We start from the raw sequence: 22,462 nt of genomic DNA on the forward strand, positions 1-22,462 counted from the left end.
ATACTCACTTCCTATTGTTTGTTGCCCTTCTTTCATTATCTCTTAGCTCTTGAGATGGGTGTTTCACAACTTTTTGCCCAGCATAGGCATCTACGTATAGCATTGCCTCTCTAATCTACCATTCTGGCTTCCGAGTAGTCTTTTTTTTTTTTTTTTTTTTAAAGAAATTCACGTTCTTTTATTTATTTATTTATTTATTTATGACTGTGTTGAGTCTTCATTTCTGTGCGAGGGCTTTCTCTAGTTGCGGCAAGTGGGGACCACTCTTCATCGCGGTGCGCGGGCCTCTCACCATCGCCTCTCTTGTTGCGGAGCACAGGCTCCAGACGCGCAGGCTCAGCGATTGTGGCCCACGGGCCCAGTTGCTCCGTGGCATGTGGGATCTTCCCAGACCAGGGCTCGAACCTGTGTCCCCTGCATTGGCAGGCAGATTCTCAACCACTGCGCCACCAGGGAAGCCCCCGAGTAGTCTTAAATAGAGCCTTAATATGGAGAATAACTGGTCATCACACCACACAGATTCTGACAAAGAAATTGCCCAAGAAACCTGCAGTCACGTTGCATTCCAGAAAAGGGTTTATGGTCTTAAGACAACTATTGCTTTTCTTGATGCTGTTACTTAAACGCTGATGATTTGCTAATCTACTGTTTCGATTTATGTGGAATAAGTTTATGAATGGAAATTCTAACCAAAATGCAGAAGGGATAGAGGTATTGGACAGTAAGCATTAATAAGCATGAAAATGAGGTATGAAGTGAGCCATTTTAGAAAAAAGATTGGAATTGATTTCTGCCGGATTTGGTTCATCAGAGTGAAAAACCTAAAGCTACTGATCTGAGAAGGGGAAAAACAAACAATAACAAAATACCTCCTATGCATGGTTTCTTCTTGCATTTATTTAGGACCTAGTTCTTTAAGTCCAAAGAGTTTATTGCAGAACTGAATGCCACTATCCCTATATGAAAATTGGCTTCAGTGCTTTAAACTGTGAGTCACAAAAAGCCATTTATAGTTTATCAAATGTTTGCTATTTTACTTATCTTTGTTTAAAGGAAGACTGTGGCTTCTTGAGTGATTTGTGCAAATACAGTGAACTGGAAACCTTTACGTTTTGTTTCATTTGTCCCCAAATCATTTGACTATTTCTGAATAAAGAAGGCTCTATTAGGACTGGAGGAAAAGAGGCTGGGGATTGGGGTAGGAAGAAAGAAACAAGAAGCTTAGTGTTTTATAAACTTTATTACAAAGAAAATCTGGCATTTATTTCAAACTAGTGTGGTCTGTGCTTTACTTTGGTGAATGATGCTCATATATTTCTAGTCAGCAGAATAGAACACAGATCATCTGAAAAATGAAAAGCTTTACTGTATGTATTGTAAGAGATGCTCAAGTTTATCCTACCCCATCAATCATACCTCCTTGCCAATATCATGCATGCTGCCCAGGGAGAGGATGTCGTAAACCATTGATACAGAAGCACTCATTTAATTTAGTTACTACATCCTGTTGATATTTATGAGTGGTAGGGGAACTGTTTAAAAAAAGGACTTTTTGAGTTGACAAATGTGCACTGCTCTGCAGTGAGGGGCATTTTGAATGATTTTCTCATCACTAATCTTTTTTCCCCTTACCAGTTAGAAAAGTAGTCTATAGTGCTTCAGGAATATTAATATTTAAATCTTTATTGTAGGTTCCAATGTAAATGGGCACACTTTATTTACATAATTATTTTGCAGAGTATTTTGGCTATCATCCTAGTGTTTATATTCAATGTATTTTAATGCCATCCACATTTTAGACAGCAGGCAGAAACCTTTGCTGCTTTATCTCTTGGAGAAATAAGATTGCCCCCCAAAAGATAGCCATTTATAATATATGCACCTTTGAATAATTAAATGAGCTACCGAAGAGGAAGAGGATTCTAGTCAGCTTTCAAACTGTGATTCTTCCATGCACTGAATCATTCCTTTATGAATACATTTCTCTTGGAGCATGTATAATTATGAAACTTCTTTTTTTTTTCTATCTCGGTAGGAACTGGGAAGTAACAGCCCTCCACAGAGAAACTGGAAGGGAATTGCTATTGCCCTGCTGGTGATTTTAGTTGTATGCTCACTCATCACTATGTCAGTCATCCTCTTAACCCCAGGTAATCTGTCTTTATTACTATCTTATGATGGTATTGTGGATGATAATTTCACATTCAAATGCCTTAAGAGGGTAGTCATATGTGGTATCTTAGGACACATTAGCATTGGTTGGAATAAAAAAATGAATAACCAGACATTTCTCAAATGGCACAGTCATTTTGTGGTTTAAATACCATGCAAGATATTTGGGAGAAGCTGAAATGTAAAATATATATATTGAGAATGCCAAGGAAATCTTTGGTCTCCAATGCTGTTTAGAGACTTGTTATGTTTGTCAATTTAATAAATGCGGGACACATTTGACTTTTATTGTGGGTGGAGATGAGGGAGTGGAGTCTGGAAGTTTCCATATATAGGAGACAGCCCAACTATAATGACAGTGGTAAGGGAGGATTTGACAGACAAAGAGGATTAGATCAAAAGAAAATGAGCTAAGCCTCTAAATGAGACACTTCCACTTTCTTTCTCTCGTCTTTCTCTGCAGTTTATACATTCCCAGTTTCTCTCTGTCTAAAGACCCTCTCCAGTTTGCTCTTGCACTACTCTTTAAATTGTGTTCTTTATGTTAAATAGTTGAAAACTACTATATAAATTATCAGTAAGTTTAATTGTTCTCTGCGGTTTATTTCAGTACTCAGAAGTTTTACTGCTCTTTGGTAGGTGATAACACAGAAGGCAGAGAAAGGCTGCTCACATTTTAAACTCCCAAACTGCCTGCCAGGAACAAAAAAGTTTGTCATGCTACTACAACCCACCCAACTAGCTTGCTCAAAAACTGATCACCATGTATGGCGGTGAGAAAAATGGTCATTTCTATGATAGGATTGAGCCAGTCCCCAAATCAACTCGTATGCCTGTTGTTAAAGGCTATAAATTTATAACCAGTTCCTGCCCCAGTTTTGTTATTTACAAGCCCCTTAAACATGTTGAATTTATTTCTTGAATTTATTTCCTCATGTACAACATTTGATTAACAAAAGCTCTCTTTCAGAGTCATTTAGTCAACTAATTATGGTGGCTAATTATACAAATTGCAATATCAGGTGTTCCAGTATGGTACTTTGTGACATATACCATCTTGGTAAAAACATTGGCTTTGAAATGTATAGATTTCCAAAGATATAGTTTGTAGTTGTTATTTAACATATGAAGAGATCGAGAAAGAAATTAAGGGAGTCGGGAGAGAGGAAACGGAAGAGAAGGAGACTTTAAAAAAAAAAAAGAAAGGAAAAAATTTCTCTTCTAAGAGGTGGATCATCCATCATTCTCTCAGGAACCGTCTCTTAACAGCCTCATTTGTACACCTGCAGTACAGTGTAATTGAGCAATGTGATGGCTGTGAGTTGCTGCCGATTGCCAAGAATCTTTGTTAAAGGAAAATGAGCTTATGTTCAGCATAGTGTTTCACTTAAACATAGGAATTTTGACATAATTCTTAAAAAAATGAATGACGTGGCTTCATTGCTTCTATTGATGACTATCAACCAGATGGAAGAGATTAGTATCAGAGAATACCTATGTGTTTCTCTTGAACTTTCTTCCATCTGATTCTAGTATCCTTTTCCCAGTGATTCAGTTTCTCAGGTTTTCTTGTGAACTCTCTGAGGCCATAGTGATACCTTGGTGTCTTTGGGAGTTTGGTATAACAAAGATCTTGGTCACTCAGTAAATTAAACCTCCTCTACCCAACCCTTACCAAGTTGCCCCAGTAATAAAAACACAGGATAGTTGCATTCATTTTGTCATGCACTTATTCATTTGTTAAAGCGAGGGTTTAAGCAAGATACACCTTGGTTTGAGTTATGGCTCTCACAGAACTAGTTTTGTGAAGTTGGCTAATAATTTAACCTTGCCTTCACTCATCTGTATTATGGATGCAACTCATAGTGCCAACTTTACAGTGTCGTTACTGACCCGGGTTCTTGGCCTCTTTAATCAATAGAAATTGATAAGAGGCCAGACAAGAAATTCAGGCAAGGCTTTATTGGGGCCCCTGCTGTAGCAGGGAGGAGCAAAAACAAGCAACAGGGTGGGGGGGTGAGCTGGATCCTTATATGGGGTGAGGGTAGGGGTGTGTCCAGGGGGTCAGGCGGGAGGGGGGGCCTTAGGTGGTTTGCCCACCCCTTTGGTGGTGGTGTGTGCAAGAGGCAAGCGCAGTGACCTCCTTTTGCTCCTGGCTCTTCAGAAGTGGCAGTTGGGATTTTTTTGGTCTTTTTGTATCTCGTTGTCCATAATTTGCCCCAACTGGGAACGCACGCAGTTATTTTTAGTCCTTTATAGTTCTTTGTATTTTGTTGCTCAAGAAGACGTTTGTCCAGGTGCAAGCACTGCAGCAAAGTGTCCCAGGTCCCAGCCTGTCTCAGTGTTACTATGAGGGATAAGTGAGATAATAAAATTGAGGTGTTTAGTACAGTCTGTAGAACTGCTGCTGGCATTCCTCTTATTATGTTTATTATTAAGTACTTATTGACCGCCAGACACGATGCCAAACACTGTGTTGTATGAGGGAGATTTCTAAGAAAAAGTATAAAGTCTTTCAGGAATATAGATCTTCTGTGATTTCAATTTTAAATTATGGCAGGTGGAAAAATACTAAATATTTAATCTGGCGTCAGTCTTTCAGTGGTCTGTTCATTCATTTATTCATACATCAATAGATAATTATGGAGTACAACTTTCTAGGTACTATCATAGTTGGCCTCACTATCTCCTGCTTTATATCTGTCACTTCCAATCTCCTTCTTCCCCAGCTACACAAGCACACAACAACCACATATCCCAACCCAAAGAGTTAATTTCATATGAAAGTCATCACACAAATGGAAGTGCAATTATTATTTAAATTTATAATTTAGTGTTTGTTTTACATACCACATGTTCAAATGTCTTTAGATTTCACTGTTATTTTTGGCAGGGATGTTATGAAATGAAAAATAAAAGTCAGTATGCTGGAGTGGAAAAAGTATTGTTACAGAAAACAACTTGTGTTCTACACTCTGTTTGTAAACTCAATGTCACCAGGGGTTGGAAGATGATATAAATTGATGAAGTGGACATAGGTAATGATGGTGGTTTAGGAATTTGCTCGAGTTATCAACGAGCAAATACCAACCTGGCTACTTGGCCTCCATGGTGGGCTCAAACCAAACAGCAGAGTAAAGTATAAGCTCAGAAGACTTACAGTTTGTGGCCTGAGTCCTAAGCCTAGAAGTACTCTTAGAAGTTATCTAGTCTTGCCTCCCTCGTTAGACAGGAAAAAAAAAAAACCAGAACTGAGTTTGTTTAACCTCTGGTTCTGAGGGCTAGAATGTGCATCGAGACCATTAGTGTGGCCTTTTGATTTAGCACATGTGTGCCTGTGCACGTGTGTGGTCAGACGCTAGTGCCCTGATTACACGGAGGCTTCCTTTTACCCTCAGCAGTGCTAGGATAGACCTGCGAGGGAAAACCTCCAACTGAGGGAATAACATGCAACAACCCCCTCTAACCTTTCCTTTGTTCACAAGTATGTCCCCAAGTCCCGGCTTTCTAGGTAAAGCCAGTCAGACAGATGGAAACTTTCAACCAGGAAGGGGAATCCATGACAGGAAGGGAAACTTCTGATTCTGAAATTACTCAGCAAGACACTTGACCTTTTAGGATAAAGAGCTGACTCTAGAACAATCCTTCCAGTAAGTGTTGGGGTCAGAAATTCGACACCTTTATAGCTACAGTAAGTCCCGTACATACGGACCTTCAAGTTGCAAACTTTCAAAGATTCGAATAGGCACGCATTCACCTGTCTAATCACGTAAGTTAGTTCACGTGTCCGGCGTACATTGCCACGTGCAGCTTGCCCTGCGTCTCTTACTGCTGACGATCGTTCAGCTCTACCATCTCCCACCTCCTCTCCCTCCTCCTGTCAGTAACTCTTCTTGCCTGTTCACGCGATGCCAGCCCCTGGATGCCAGCTGTTGTACTGTACTACTGTACTTTTCAAGGTACTGTACTGTAAGATTGAAAATGTTTTCTTTATTTTTTGTGTCTGTTTTTTATGTATTATTAGTGTGAAAAGTATTATAAACCTATTACACTATAGTACTATATAGCCGATTTGTTTAGTTGGGTACCTGGGCTAACTTTGTGGGACTTACAAACAAATTGGACTTATGAATGCGCTCTTGGAACAAAACTCGTTTGTATGTAGGGGACTTACAGTATACGACCTTGGGCAAATCACTTACCTCCTTTGATCCCAAGTGTTTTCTTGAAGAAAAGGGCATCTTTGGTTTGCCAGAAACTGAAGTGATTTCTTGAAGTTCATTACAGCTCTAATATCTGTGATCTAATAAAACAACAACAGCAATAATGGTGGCTTGCTTAGTAACAAGTATAGCAACAGACTAAATCTGGTGAGCTCTCTCACTAAGCCCCTTCTACCTTTAAATTATATTTAATTTTTTGGAGGGGGGTGGGTGAGGGAGAAAGGATACAAGGAATTATCTAGTCTAAGAAATGATTTAGAAACTGTTTTGCTCAAAATAGCATCACATTTTGCAGGTAAGTGCTAAGGAATGCAAGCCTATAACCAGAGAAACACATGTTCATTGTAATTTTGGTTTGATTGCAAATTTTATTACAGAAGTAATTTGACACAGGTGTCTTAATTTCCAAGGTTGTCAGCAACTTCCATGCCTTGTGAAAAGAAGTCCTAATTATTTTTGAAGAGTAGGTTAACAATTCAAGTATTTCTTTAATAAGTAACTATTTCCGAAAGAAAATTTTTTTTCGGATTAAAGGGCACTTTTTCGGATGTATTGGTCCAGCCCACATATTTGTTGTTGTTGTTTGTATTTAAGTCATTTAAAGAAAAAAGAGTATCCACATTTATTTTCAGAATAGGTAACAATAAGATCAGTAATTATACTCTACAAATATATGGGTGTACATTCACGCTTAAAGTTCTGGAAGCCAGTTTTAGGTAGCTATGCATTTACTCTGCAGTCTCATATTTATATTTAATATGCAGAATGACGGTGAACATGGTTAGGAAACATTTCACACAGAATACAGTTACCCATTTTGACCTGTTTGGAAAATAGAGAAGCGTATTTTATGAGTTACAATGTATTTGGTAGAGGATATTCATCAAGCTCTTAAGTCTGATTGCCATGTTGAAATGACCACCTATGCACTGCGTATATTCCACCAGTTCTTCAGCAGCAGTGGCCTGTTGCCCTTTGATTAATGTCTGTAATCAGTCAGTGTCAAAACAAAGTCATCAGGTTAATTTACTCTCATGGTTGACTAAAGACAACATTGTAAGGCACTGAAATTGTGTCTTCATCGTTAGCTCTAGCTCTTGCTTTTAGGCAATTCTTTATTCCTTTAGTGCCTTCTCTAGGTGAGCATTTGGGTTGATTGTCACAGTTCTATCAGAGTATAAAAGAAGTCAAGCACTCAGGTATAAGATACCAGAACTCTGCTTGATCTCAGTTAAACAATAATTTAATAAGGATTGTCCACTTCCACTATATAAATGTCTGTATTTTCCCTTAGAGATGTATCTCGAATAGTAAGAGTTTTACAGTAGATTCAGATTCCATTTTGGAAAATAATTTACCGAGGTTGAGATTGCCACTGTGATGTTGATGATTAGTTAAATCTTTAATGTCAGATGAGGATTTGATCCATGAAATTAGGTTCACGTAGTTCATTTGAGCCAAAATTTAGAACCAAGGAAGTAGAGAGAACCTGAGAAATTTGTGCAATCCTATCCTGAAAAATAAACAAAACAAAGACTGGAAGTTAACATTTAAGGATGTGTGCCTTCCTTCGAAGAAATACCAATTTACAGATATTTTCCAAAGGGAGTGAACAATCATCTCATTCATTCCTCATAACACCAATTTAAAGAAAGTAGAGTAGTTTTCTAGATAATACGTCTAAGGCCAGCAGAATTGGGATGACTTTAGGTACCTAGTTTGTGGACAGTGTACAGAAGATAGAGTGATTAAATTGACCTTTGTATCAGACTGACTTGAATTCATCACTTTGCCTTGATATGTGCCTGCAAATATGACTTTGAGGCAAAGAATTCTCTCTTACTATCGTCTTAGACACCAGATTTATTATTTATTTAACATCTCTATTGGAGTATAATTGCTTTACAATGTTGTGTTAGTTTCTGCTGTATAACAAAGTGAATCAGCTATAGGCATATGTATATCATCCCCATATCCCCTCGCTCTTGTGTCTCCCTCCCAGCCTCCTTATCCCACCCCTCTAGGTGGTAGCAAAGCACCAAGCTGATCTCCCTGTGCTATGCAGCTGCTTCCCACTAGCTATCTAGTTTACATTTGGTAGTGTATATATGTCAGTGTTACTCTTTCACTTCGTCCCAGCTTACCCTTCCCCCTCTCCATGTCCTCAAGTCCATTCTCTACATCTGTGTCTTTATTCCTGTCCTGCCCCTAGGTTCATCAGAACTTTTTTTTTTTTTTAGATTCCATATATATGTGTTAGCATACTGTATTTGTTTTTCTCTTTCAGACTTATTTCACTCTGTATGACAGACTCTAGGTCCATCCACTTCACGACAAATAACTCAATTTCGTTTCTTTTTATTGCTGAGTAATATTCCACTGTATACATGTGCCACATCTTCTTTATCCATTTGTCTGTTGATGGGCATTTAGGTTGCTTCCATGACCTGGCTATTGTAAATAGTGCTGCAATGAACATTGTGGTACATGACTCATTGAATTATGGTTTTCTCAGGGGATATGCCCAGTAGTGGGATTGCTGAGTCATATGGTAGTTCTATTTTTAGTTTTTTAAGGAACCTCCATACTGTTCTCCATAGTGGCTGTATCAATTTACATTCCCACCAACAGTGCAAGAGGGTTCCCTTTTCTCCACACCCTCCCCAGCATTTATTGTTTGTAGATTTTTTCATGATGGCCATTCTGACCGGTGTGAGGTGATACCTCATTGTAGTTTTGGTTTGCATTTCTCTAACGATTAGTGATGTTGAGCATCCTTTCATGTGTTTGTAGGCAATCTGTATATCTTCTTTGGAGAAATGTCCATTTAGGTCTTCTGCCCATTTTTGGAGTGGGTTGTTTGTGTTTTTAATATTGAGCTGCATGAGTTGCTTGTATATTTTGGAGATTAATCCTTTGTCAGTTGTTTCATTTGCAAATATTTTCTCCCATTCTGAGGGTTGTATACTCTTGCCTCCTTTATCAAAAATAAGGTGACCATATGTGTGTGGGTTTATCTCTGGGCTTTCTATCCTGCTCCATTGATCTGTTTTTGTGCCAGTACCATACTGTCTTGTTTACTGTAGCTTTGTAGTATAGTCTGAAGTCCAGGAGCCTGATTACTACAGCTCCGTTTCTCTTTCTCAAGATTGCTTTGGCTTTTCGGGGTCTTTTGTGTTTCCATATAAATTGCGAAATTTTTTGTTCCAGTTCTGTGAAAAATGCCAGTGGTAGTTTGATAGGGATTGCATTGAGTCTGTAGATTGCTTTGGGTAGTATAGTCATTTTCACAATGTTGATTCTTCCAATCCAAGAACATGGTATATCTCTCCATCTGTTTGTATCATCTTTAATTTCTTTCATCAGTGTCTTATAGTTTTCTGCATACAGGTCTTTTGTCTCCTTAAGTAGGTTTATTCCTAGGTATTTAATTCTTTTTGTTGCAATGGTAAATGGGAGTGTTTCCTTAATTTCTCTTTCAGATTTTTCATCATTAGTATATAGGAATGCAAGAGATTTCTGTGCATTAATTTTGCATCCTGCTACTCTACCAAATTCATTGATTAGCTCTAGTAGTTTTCTTGTAGCATCTTTAGGATTTTCTATGTATAGTATCATGTCGTTTGTAAACAGTGACAGCTTTACTTCTTTTCCGATTTGGATTCCTTTTATTTCTTTTTCTTCTCTGATTGCTATGGTTAAAACTTCCAAAACTATGTTGAATAATAGCAGTGAGAGTGGGAAACCTTGTCTTGTTCCTGATCTTAGTGGAAATGGTTTCACTTTTTCACCATTGAGAACGATGTTGGCTGTGAGTTTGTCATATATGGCCTTTATTATGTTGAGGTAAGTTCTCTCTATGCCTACATTCTGGAGAGTTTTTATCATAAATGGATGTTGCATTTTGTTGAAAGCTTTTTCTGCATTATTGAGATTATTGTATGGTTTTTATACTTCAGTTTGTTAATATGGTGTATCACATTGATTGATTTGCATATATTGAAGAATCCTTACATTCCTGGGATAAACCCCACTTGAACATGGTATATGATCCTTTTAATGTGCTGTTGGATTCTGTTTACTAGTATTTTGTTGAGGATTTTTGCATCTATGTTCAGAGATATTAGCCTGTATTTTCTTTTTTGTGACATCTTTGTCTGGTTTTGGTATCAGGGTGATGGTGGCCTCGTAGAATGAGTTTGGGAGTGTTCCTTCCTCTGCTATATTTTGGAAGAGTTTGAGAAGGACAGGTGTTAGCTCTTCTCTAAATGTTTGATAGAATTCTTCTGTGAAGCCATCTGGTCCTGGGCTGTTTGTTGGAAGATTTTAAATCACAGTTTCAATTTCAGTGCTTGTGATTGGTTTGTTTATATTTTCTATTTCTTCCTGGTTCATTCTTTGAAGGTTGTGCTTTTCTAAGAATTTGTCCATTTCTTCCAGGTTGTCCATTTTGTTGGCATATAGTTGCCTGTAGTAATCTCTATGATCCTTTCTTCTTCTGCAGTGTCAGTTGTTACTTCTCCTTTTTCATTTCTAATTCTATAGATTTGAGTCTTCTCTCTTTTATTCTTGATGAGTCTGGCTAATGGTTATCAATTTTGTTTGTCTTCTCAAAGAGTCAGCTTTTAATTTTATTGATCCTTGCTATCATTTCTTTTTCATTTATTTCTGATCTGATCTCTGTTTTCTTTCCTTCTGCGAACTTTGGGGTATTTTTGGTTCTTCTTTCTCTAATTGCTTTAGGTGTAATGTTGAGTTATTTAGTTGAGATTTTTCTTGGTTCTTGATGTAGAATTGTATTGCAATAAACTTCCCTGTTAGAACTGCTTTTGCTGCATGCCATAGGTTTGTTTCTAGGTATTTTTTGGTTTCCTCTTTGATTTCTTCAGCGATCTCTTGGTTATTTAGTAGTGTATTGTTTAGCCTCCATGTGTTTGTAATTACAGAAATTTTTTTCCTGTAATTGATATCTAGTCTCATAGCATTGTGGCCCGAAAAGACACTTGATACAATTTCAGTTTTCTTAAATTAACCAAGTCTTGATTTGTGACCAAGGTATGGTCTATCCTGGGGAATGTTCTTTGAGTTCTTGAGAAGAAAGTGTATTCTGTAGTTTTTGGATGGAATGTCCTGTAAATATCAATTAAGTCCATCTTGTTTAATGTATCATTTAAAGTTTATGTTTGCTTATTTATTTTCATTTTGGATGATGTGTCCATTGGTGAAAGTGGGGTGTTAAAGTCCCCTACTATGATTGTGTTGCTGTCGATTTCCCCTTTTATGGCTGTTAGTATTTGCCTTATGTATTGAGGTACTCCTATGTTGGGTGCATAAATATTTACAATTGTTATATCTTCTTCTTGGATTGATCCCTTAATCATTATGTAGTGTCCTTCTTTGTCTCTTGTAATAGTCTTTATTTTAAAGTCTAGTTTTCTGATATAAGCATTGCTACTCCAGCTTTCTTTTGATTTCCATTTGCATGGAATATCTTTTTCCATCCCCTCACTTTCAGTCTGTATGTGTCCCTAGGGTGAAATGGGTCTCTTGTAGACAGCATATGTATAGGTCCTGTTTTTGTGTTCATTCAGCCAGTCTGTGTCTTTTGGTTGGAGCATTTAATCCATTTACATTTTTGGTAATTATCAATATGTATCAATATGTATGTTCCTGTACCATTTTCTTAATTGTTTTGGGGTTTTTTTGTTTGTCTTTTCCTTCTCTTGTGTTTCCTGCCTATAGAAGTTCCTTTAGCATTTGTTGTAAAGCTGGTTTCGTGGTGCTGAATTCTCTTAACTTTTGCTTATCTCTAAAGGTTTTAATTTCTCCATCAAATCTGAATGAGAATCTTGGTGGGTAGAGTAATCATGGTTGTAGGTTTTTCCCTTTCATCACTTTAAATATGTCCTGTCACTCCCTTCTGGCTTGCAGAGTTTCTGCTGAAAAATGAGCTATTAACCTTATGGGGATTCCCTTGTATGTTATTTGTTGCTTTTCCCTTGCTGCTTTTAATATTTTTTCTTTGTATGTAAATTTTGATAGTTTGATTAATATGTGACTCAGCGTGTTTCTCTTTGGGTTTTTCTTGTATTAAACTCTCTGGGCTTCCTGGACTTGATTGACTATTTCCTTTCCCATGTTAGGGAAGTTTTCAACTATAATCTCTCCAAATATTTTTTCGGACCCTTTCTTTTTCTCTTCTTCTGGGACCCTTATAATTCAAATGTTGGTGCTTTTATGTTGTCCCAGAGGTCTCTGAGACTCTCCTCAATTCTTTTCATTCTTTTTTCTTTATTCTGCTCCCTGGCAGTTATTTCTACCATTTTATATTCCACCTCACTTATCCGTTCTTCTGCCTCTGTTATTCTGCTATTGATTCCTTCCAGAGTATTTTTAATTTCAGTAATTGTGTTTTTCATCACTGTTTGTTTGCTCTTTAGTTCTTCTAGATCCCTGTTAACTGTTTCTTGTATTTTCTCCATTTTGTTTCCGAGATTTTGGATCATCTTTACTATCATTACTCTGAATTCTTTTTCAGGTAGGTTGCCTATTTCTTCTTCATTTATTTGGTCTTGTAGGTTTTTACCTTGCATCTTTACTATCATTACTCTGAATTCTTTTTCAGGTATAACATATCTTTTGTAGTTTAATTTTTTTATTTTTGATGGGTGGTGCTTTATTCCTGTCTTACTGGTTGTTTGGCCTGAGACATCCAGCACTGGAGTTCGCAGGCAGTTCAATAGAGCTGGGTTTTGGTGCTGAGATGAGGACCTCCAGGAGGCCTCACTGTGATTAATCTTCCCTGGTGTCTGAGGTTCTCTGTTATTCCACCGGTTTGGACTCAGAGCTCCCATCACAGGAGCTTGGGCCCGACCTCTGGCCTGGGAACCAAGATGTTGTGAGCTTCATGGCACGGTTAAAAAGAAACAAAAAACAAAAAAAAAATGAAAGAAAGAAAAACAGGAGCAGTACAATATCAAAGAATAAAAAACAAAATGAAATTAGAAAGATAAAAATTATATTAGAAAAAATAAAACTATAATTGAAACAACCGGTCACTGGGGTACCTGCCATCCCCTTAGGTGTCCGTGGTCCCCCACCGTTGCCTGGTAGGTGCCCTAGTTTTGAGGAGACGCAAATTCTGCATCCTCCTAATATGCCATATTGACTCCGCCCCCCCACATTTTTTAAAGGAATGTCTTGACCCTTTCAAATTAGGCTTTAAAAATATTAATCTGTCCCTATTTATAAAAAAGATAATTTTCGAGAAAACAGTTGATAAAATTAAGTGCTTTATTGGACAGGTGACATCTGATTTGTTATTGTTATGCAAAAACTCAAAATGAATTTATTCTGGTTACTATTATATTCTGAGACAATAATAGCTCCTGGTTATAGTTAGTTAAAATGTCATGTTATATTATGTTTCAAGCAATCTCTTGGCAGCTCTAATTTAAAAGGTGTCATTTAAGCATCTGACCTGTGTTTTAAAATGTCAAAGCAGCGATTAAAATATCCCATTATGCTTTTATGAGGGGGAAATAATGTTTTACATATTTTGAAATTTGCATTACTCACTTGTAAACATCAACATCCACCAATATGCAAATCGTTTATTTTATTTTGTTGAATTAAAAAGAGAGATATGTTGTATTGATAGGCATAAGCTAAATTGTCTCTGCTTGTTGTTCCAAGAACAGCACAGATGAACACATTTTAATATGGTATTACCCAGGCATAATCAGGCTGCCAAAGAGAAAACAGTGACAGATTCTAACAGTTTCCCCCCAGATAACATGGACTGTGGTTGCTTTTCTACTAGATTTATCTCTTATGTTAAATAAAAAATAATTTTCTCTGTCACTAATAAAGTCAGAGTAGTTATATTTTTTGTCTTTGCTTTATAGTTGCATTTCTATTTTTAAGTCAGATTTGATTTCCTTACTTATTTTCATCTTTTTGTATTGTCCAATCAGATAAATAAGGGATTTAGTTTACATTATAATGTGTTCATTTTTATAAGAGTCAGAAGAGAATCTGTTTTAATAAGTAACATTTATTTATTATCTGCTTGTTACATTCCAGGTATTGTACTGAGTGCTTTAAATGTACTACTTTATTTATCATCGCACCCCTAACATGAAATAGATACTATTAATTTATTCATATTCTACATTATTTGGCTGAGTGTTACAAGTTACAGTAAATTGCCTGTCACACAGTTAGAATATGGGGAAGCTGGGTCCCTATCCCAGGCCATTTTGGTTCTAGCACCTGTCTTAACCTTTGAAATAAAAGTTAAGTTAAGCTCTATATTGTACCTATGCAAAGTATGGGCAAGAAACATTTGAGAAAAAAAAAAAGAGAGCAAAATGAACTGTGCTTTTATTCTGAGCCTTGATTTTTTTTTTTAAATGAGTGAATTAATTCTGTATATTTCCAAAAGGGAATGCAAAGCAAAGAAGGAATTAAGCTGGGGTGGCCAAGGGGTAGTTAGGGAAGAAGTGACAGAAGTAGGTGACTGGAAAGTGTACATGTAAATTCTTTCAGCTATCATATTTTTTTCTAAAACTTCAAACACTCATGATAAAATGTAAGTGAACCTTTTCTTTCGTAAACCACAGTGTATCAAAACTATTTACATGTCACTGTACAACTTTAAATATGTTGTCATATTTTTTTATTTGCCTTCTTTTAAAAGAAATACTTGCTTTAGGAATATGATAGCCTGGGGAAAAATGGGGGATCAAAATAGCCTGGTCTTTGAGAGGGAAAGTTTCCTTAAGTGAGGGTGTTGTATCCAATTGCCCCTCCTCATGGAAAAAAAAATTAGCGTACATTAGCCCCCTGTATTTTTGAAAGGGGATATTTTAATATGCAATTATTTGCCAGGGACTTTTAATATCCAGTTCCTTGGCCTTGAAGTGGCTTTGAAGTGTAACTGAAGCCACCTCATTCCAGAATTCATTCATTAGGTATGAGAAGATACAACATCTGTAAAAAGAAATTACCCTTAAGTTAAACAGTATTTTAAACTAAATAATATCCCACTCTCTGCCTTTGCTCTGCAAAATGAAAATTTATCTTGGAACAATTTCAGTGTTTGTTCATTGTTTTGGGTTATTTTTTTCACACTCTTTTCTCTTGGTCTAAGATTGTTCAATTGAATGTAAGTTCCAACTGAGAAAACTCTCTAGAAAAACTGGAATCAGTGAAGCTAGACTTGGGAAACATCCTTACTTAAATGGAAAATTGTGCCTTAAATCTGTGCGTAATAATTTGACTTTTGCATGGGGTGTAGAAGACCTCTGATCCTAGACTCACAGCCTACCCTGTTTTTTTCTAGAGAAACACCAGCAATTATACAATATTAGGGAAACAACGCCAATGAACTTACTTTTTTATATGGGTTATACCATATGGGTAATGCCATATACCATAAAATTATCCACTTTGAAGTGAACAGTTCAGTGGCATTTAGTATGTTCACAATGTGTGTAACCACTAACTCTATATAGTTCCAAAACATGTTATCACTCCAAAAGGAAACCCTGTGCCCATTAAGAAGTTACTCCCCATTTTCCACTTGCCCCAGCTCCTGACAGTCACCAGTCTAGCTCTGTCTCTACCAGTTTACCTATTCTGAATATTTCATACAAATGGGATCAAACAATATGTGACCTTTTTAGTTTGACTTCTTTCACTTAACATAATGTTTTAGAAGTTCATCCACGTTTTCACATATCAGCACTTCATTCCCTTTTATGGCTGAATAGTAGTCCATTGTATGTATGTATCACAATTTGTTTATCCATTCATTGATTCATCCATCCATCCATCCAATCACTGATGGAAATTTGGAATGTTTTCACCTTTTGGCTATTGGGAATAGAGCTGCTATGTACATGTGTGTACATGCATTGGGTTTTTTTTTGAGTTCTTGTTTTCAATTTTTTGATAAGTATATGTCCAGGAATGGAATTGCGGGGCTATGTGCTAATTCATGTTTAACTTTCTGAGTAACTACCAGACTATTTTCCACAGCAACTACACCGTCTTACATTTCCAACAGCAATATATACATTTACGAGTTTCTCCACATCCTCATCAACACTTGTTATTTTCCATTTATTTTATGATTGTCATCCAAGAGGTTTGAAGTGACATCTCATTTGGTTTTAATATGCATTTCCCGAATGATTAGTGTTGTTGAGCATCTTCTCATATGCTTATTGGCTGTTTGTGTATCTTCGTTTAAGAATGGTCTATTCAAGTCTTTTGCACATGTTTTAATTGAGTTGTTTGATTTATTGTTGTTGAGTTGTAGTTCTATATTCTGGATATTAATCTCTTGCTAGATATATGATTTGCAAATATTTTCTTCTATTCTGTAGGTTGTCTTCACTTTTTTGACACTGTCCTTTGATGCACAAAACTTCTTAATTTTTATGAAGCCCAGCTTATCTTTTTTGGTATTGTATCTAAGAATCCATTGCTAAATCCAGAGGCATGAAGATTTACCTGTATGTTTTTTAAAGAGGTTTATGGTTTTAGCTCATAGCATTAGGGCAGTGAATGATTTTGAGTTAATTTTTGGGTATGGTGTAAGGTGGGGAGTCCAACTTCATTTTTTGCATACATTTCACCTAGAAACATTTGTTGAAGAGACTGTTCTTTACCCATTGAATGTTTTTTTTTCCTCCCTTGTTGATTATCATTTATCATAGATAATATTGGCTTATTTGAGGACTTGCAATTGTAATCCATCAGTCTGCGTCTAACCTTATGCCAGTATCACGCCACTGTTTTGATTACTGTAGCTTTGTAGTAAATTTTGAAATTAGAAAATGTGAGTGCTCCAACTTTGTTTTCTTTTTTAGTTTTTTATTTTTTCCTATTCAGGGCCTTTTACAATTCCATATGAATTTGAGGATTGTCTTTTCCATTTCTGCAAAAAAAAAAAAAAAATGGCAGTTGGGATTTTGATATTGATGGCATTGAATCTGTGGATCACTTTGGGTAATATTGCCATCTTAGAAATATTCTTTCAATCATTAAACACTAGTTGTCTTTCCATTTATTTATATATTTAATTTCTTTCAGCAATGTTTTATAGTTTTAAATGTAAATTCTTTACCTCCTTGGTTAAATTTATTCCTAAGTATTTCATTCTTTTGAATGTGATTGTAGCTAGAATTAATTCCTTAATATCTTTTATTGATTGCTTATTGCTGGCGTATAGAAATACAACTAATTTTTGAGTGTTGATAAACACTCAAAACCCTTTATTCTAAATTTACTTATTAGCTGTAGAAGATTGTCGTAGATTCTTTGGGTTTTCTGTATATAGAAGACAATGGCATGTGTAAATAGAGATAGTTTTACACCTTCATTTCCAAATTGGCTGTCTTTTATTTATTTTTCTTCCCTGGCTAGAATTCTGGTTAGAATTTCCAGTATAATTATGTATAGCAATGGTGAAAGTGGACATCATTGTCTTGTTCTCGATCACAGAACAACATCTTTCAGTCTTTCATCACTGACTACCACCTTAGCTGTGGGCTTTTCATAAAGACCTTATTTCATGTTGAGGAAGTTTCTTTTCATTCCTAGTTTTTAAAATGTTTCTAAAAGAAAGAGTGATGGATTTGTCAAATGCATTTTATCATGAATTGAGATGATCATGTGTTTTTCCTCTTTTTTTCTATGAATGTGGTATATTACATTGGTTACCTCTTTTTTTTTTTTTTTTTTGGTCAGGTTACCCTTAAATTCCTGGAATAATCCTCTTTGTTAATAGTTCATAATCCTCTTGATATGCTGGAGAATTTGGTTGGCCAATTAAAAGAAGTCATTCTGCCATTTGCTACTTGTATTTCATTGAGGGTTTTTGCATATATATTCATTAGGAATGTTAACATTTTTTTCATGTGTTCTCTTTGGATTTGGATCAGAATAGTCTAACCTTATAAAGTGAGTTATTAAGCACTCCTTCCTCTTCTAGCTTTTGGAAGAGTTTGAGAAGAATTGGAGCTAATTCTTCTTTAAATGTTTGGTAGAATTTACAAGTGAAGTCATCTGTTCCTGCATTTTTCATTGTTGTGAGGTTTTTGTTTATGGTTCAATCTTCTTACTAATAATTGGTCTGTTTAGATTTTTTATTTCTTCTTGAGTCAGTTTGGTAGTTTACGTGTTTCTAGAAATGTGTCCATTTTATCTAAGTTATCTAATATTTTAGCATACAATTGTTCAAAGTATTCTCTCATGATCCTTTTAATTTCTATAAAATTTTAGCAATGCTCCCAGTTTCATAACTGACTTATTATATCTGCATCTTCTTTCTTTTTTATCGTAGTCAACTTAAGTAAAATTTGGTCAATTGTGTTGATCTTTTCAAAGAAAAAACTTTTGATTCTATTGATTCTTTCTACTGGTTTTCTATTCTCTAATTTCATTTATCATCACTCTAATATTTATTACTTTCTTCTACTAGATTTCAGTTAATTTCCTCTTCTTTTTTCTACTTATTTACATGTAAAGTTAGGTTATTGATTTGACATCTTTCTTTTTTAGGGGAGGTATTTATCTCTGTGAGTAATGCCTTCACTGAATCCTATCAGTTTTGGTATGTTGTATTTTCATTTTCATTTGTCCCAAAGTATTTCCTAATTTCCTTTGTGATTTCTTCTCTGAAATACTGCTTGTTTAAAGTGTCTTGTTTAACATCCTCATACAGGTGAATTTTCCAGTTTTCTTTCTGTTATTGATTTTTACTTTCATTCCATCTCATTCAGAGAGCATATTTTGAATAATTTCAATATTTTTAAATTTATTGAAACTTGTTTGGTGGCCTAACATATGGTCTATCCTGGAGAATGTTCCATGTAGTTGAAAAGAATGTATCCTGGTGTTGTTGGATGTAGTGATATATGGATAAATAGATAGATAGAGATATTGATATTGATGTATTGATTAGTTGATCAATATTGATATATCGATTTTGCAAAGTCAGTATCCTGTGTGATGTGTAGTCTCTGAAGTCTCTGTTCCTTTAGTTTATGTACAGCTCACGTTTTTACAAAGATTTCGTTGAATGTTAGGATTCAAGAGGTGGGGAGGGGCAGGGAGGAAAAGAAAGAAAAAAAAAAGCAGAATTTTTTTAAAAAGAGGGGACCACAAAACACTCTCATTCTTTTCAAATTAGTTCTGTGCTGGGACACTTATTCAGATCATCTGCAATTCTGTCTTAGCCTTCACTTCCTGCTTGTACTGAGCCTAAAGTTTAGCCAGAGGTGAAAACTTAGGGTCTTTTCAGACCTTTTTTGAGCATGCATCCTGCTCTGGGCATGAATGTGGCTTTCCAAATGTTCCAATATATGTAGGCATTTTGAATGCCTAATTTCCCAAAGAAACTCTTTTCCAGCTTTGCCTCCCAGCTTTGGGTTCCCTATATTATGTCTTAACTGTGTCTTTTTCCCCATGTAGCTGTGGCTCATTCATTTGCTTTATGATGTTTTTGAGGAATACCCATTGCTTTTCTGCCCTGATTGTTCTGGATCAGGTGTAACAAAAATAAATGCCTTGTGTCAGTTGAGACAGTTTAGAGCAGGCAAACACAACTCTTTGAGAATAAGATCTACTTTGCTCCCTCTAGAACCAGGACCATACTCCAAATGCAGGCTGCTGACTCAAAGATTGCCACCAAGACAGTGAGAGGATGGGGGTAATGGCAAATAAAAATTCCACAAGCCTTCCTATTATTTTTAAGTTGCCTTTTTCTTGATTCAGTGTTTGCTTGTGTTTTGTAAACATTTGACTGTTTTCCAGAATTCTGACAGTTTATTCTGACAATTTTGCTTGTATTTTTTTTTTTTTTTGATGTTACCGTGGGAAAACAGTCTCTTGGAGCAGTCTACTCCTTTATGTTCATTGATATCACTCTAATAACAGACTTTACTGATCCAATTTATATGCAGCTGGCTTCTGTCATTTGTGATCAACCTGAGTTCCTTGTTATATTTGAAACCATCAAGCATAGGTTTCATATCTTTACCATTTACACTGTTTCCTCCATTTATTGTATGATGCATAATAGTTTACACTATCAGTACAAACTAAGTTTTCACTAAATATTGACCAGTGACAAATTTATCTACTTATTCACTCTTGTATTAAAAATAGAGACTGTCAGAGAAATATTTCATGAAGTTCTTGATGATGAACATAACAAATAATAACATAATGTAGTATGATCATTAAATCTGATGTTATTACCAAATCGAGAAGAGAGTCCACATCTGTAGAGACCTAGAGTAATACTTACTATAACCTTAGCAGTTTGAAATGAGGGTAAAATAAACTTAATAAACTACACAATAAAGTATACATAGGAGAGCTTAGTGTGGGGACCTCTAACAAGTCATTGAGGGCACAAAAGTGCTTTTGGGCATTTGAATTATACCTATAAATATTTTCTGGATTAGAAATTAAAAATTACTTTCTCAGACTTTTTATAAAATATCTGTTAATTCATTTAAAATGGCAAAATAAAACTATTACATGTAAATATACATAATATATAATGAAAAATAGTTACCTTTTCAAAAATTGGTGAGAAGAATGTCATTATTTTATGTTTTTGCAAATATTTAATGTCTGCTCAATAGAAGACTACAGGATTCTCGTATGTACTCCTGTGTCAATTCTTTTGGAATCAGTTGCTTTGGTTAAAGCATGTGAAGGAATTCTGGCCTCATAAAGATACGTAGTTAGAAATGGAGGGAGTTTTTTAATAGCTTTTTCACATAATTGTAGATGCTCTTTCTTGATACTTCTTGAGAAGTTGATAAATGGTAGATCCTCAATGGTTAGTTGCATTGTGAAACCTGAAACCATATCCGTAAAATATCAGTACTCTGCTTTTAAAATCTATTGGTCCATCTAGCACTTTAAAAGGATCTTTTATCTATGCACGATTCTGTAACATTATGCATTGGTCATTTGGAAAATATTAGTTCACTGAGTTATACAGATCTTGCAAATGTTGGTAGAGTTTATTACACAATATTAAAAACAACAGTTAATATCACTGATGGTATAACTAGAAAAATCTCACTAGAAGAGTACTGGGAAGTAGTCAAACTCAAGATAGAGAACACAAGTTTTGCAAAATTCAATTTTTGTTTGAAAGCTTGAATTTTATAGTTTGTAACAAACAGTTGTGTTTTTAAATTTTTTTATGTATTATTTTTTAACAGTTATGATTTTTAAGTGAGAGGCTCATTTTATTTATTTTGAAGAAAACATTTGCCAAATCCTTAAGTCTAAGTAATCATAGTTTGTTATTCATTTTTTCCACTAAAAATAGTGTTCTAGGAAAAAAACTGTTAGTTCAGTACATAACTCAAGCAATTGCCCACATACATTTCCTTGGAACAAGTACCATGTCGATATGCAGGGGAAGTGATTTTGGGGCGGCAGAGGTGAGGAGGTATAACTCCCTTTTCACTACACAAATATTGAAAAGATCTCAAGGGTGGAGACTGAATAAAATGAACAATTTTTAGAACTGTGTTGAGGAAGTTCTTAACTGGAATAGGATTTTTCAAGCATTTTTTGAGCATTTATAAGACTAAAGAATAGAGACTATCGTATAGTTTTATGCCACAGTATTGACTCTCAGTGAGGTGTCTGTAATTGCATCCACCTTTGGTTTTGCTTCCAGGAGTGAGAATTTCAACCCAGTGTAAAAAAAGGACGATGTGCCTTAGTATTACTATGAATATAATTTTGACTTTTAGGACTGCTGTCCACAGTTGCTCACAGATTATGCTCTGCAATGCTCTCCTGTAGGGTAGTAGAGATATGGAACAAAAATTTGCTAATGGTAATGTGATTGAAATAAAAAGTATGCCTGAGGGAGGAACTCAAACTTGGTTATATAAGAGCTCATAGGCCCAAAGTAGAGCTATAACACATTAGGGTATAAAGAAGACATCATTCTAGCATGTGTGTGTGTGTGTGTGTAAGGTGTGTGTTATGTGTATATGTGTATCAGTCTATAATTT

At 35.6% G+C, this 22,462-nt stretch overlaps 1 protein-coding gene across 1 annotated transcript in view; it reads left to right on the forward strand.

The window, feature by feature from the left end:
• DPP10 (dipeptidyl peptidase like 10) overlaps positions 1-22,462 on the forward strand; it is a 675,810-nt gene that overhangs the window by 158,980 nt on the left and 494,368 nt on the right. Inside the window, exon 2 of the mRNA XM_059927100.1 lies at positions 2,036-2,150. Coding sequence (XP_059783083.1) covers positions 2,036-2,150 — 115 coding nt within the window. The remainder of the gene's footprint in view (positions 1-2,035; positions 2,151-22,462) is intronic.

This window comes from Balaenoptera ricei, chromosome 7, assembly GCF_028023285.1.
Source record: "Balaenoptera ricei isolate mBalRic1 chromosome 7, mBalRic1.hap2, whole genome shotgun sequence".
Classification (NCBI taxonomy): domain Eukaryota; kingdom Metazoa; phylum Chordata; class Mammalia; order Artiodactyla; family Balaenopteridae; genus Balaenoptera; species Balaenoptera ricei.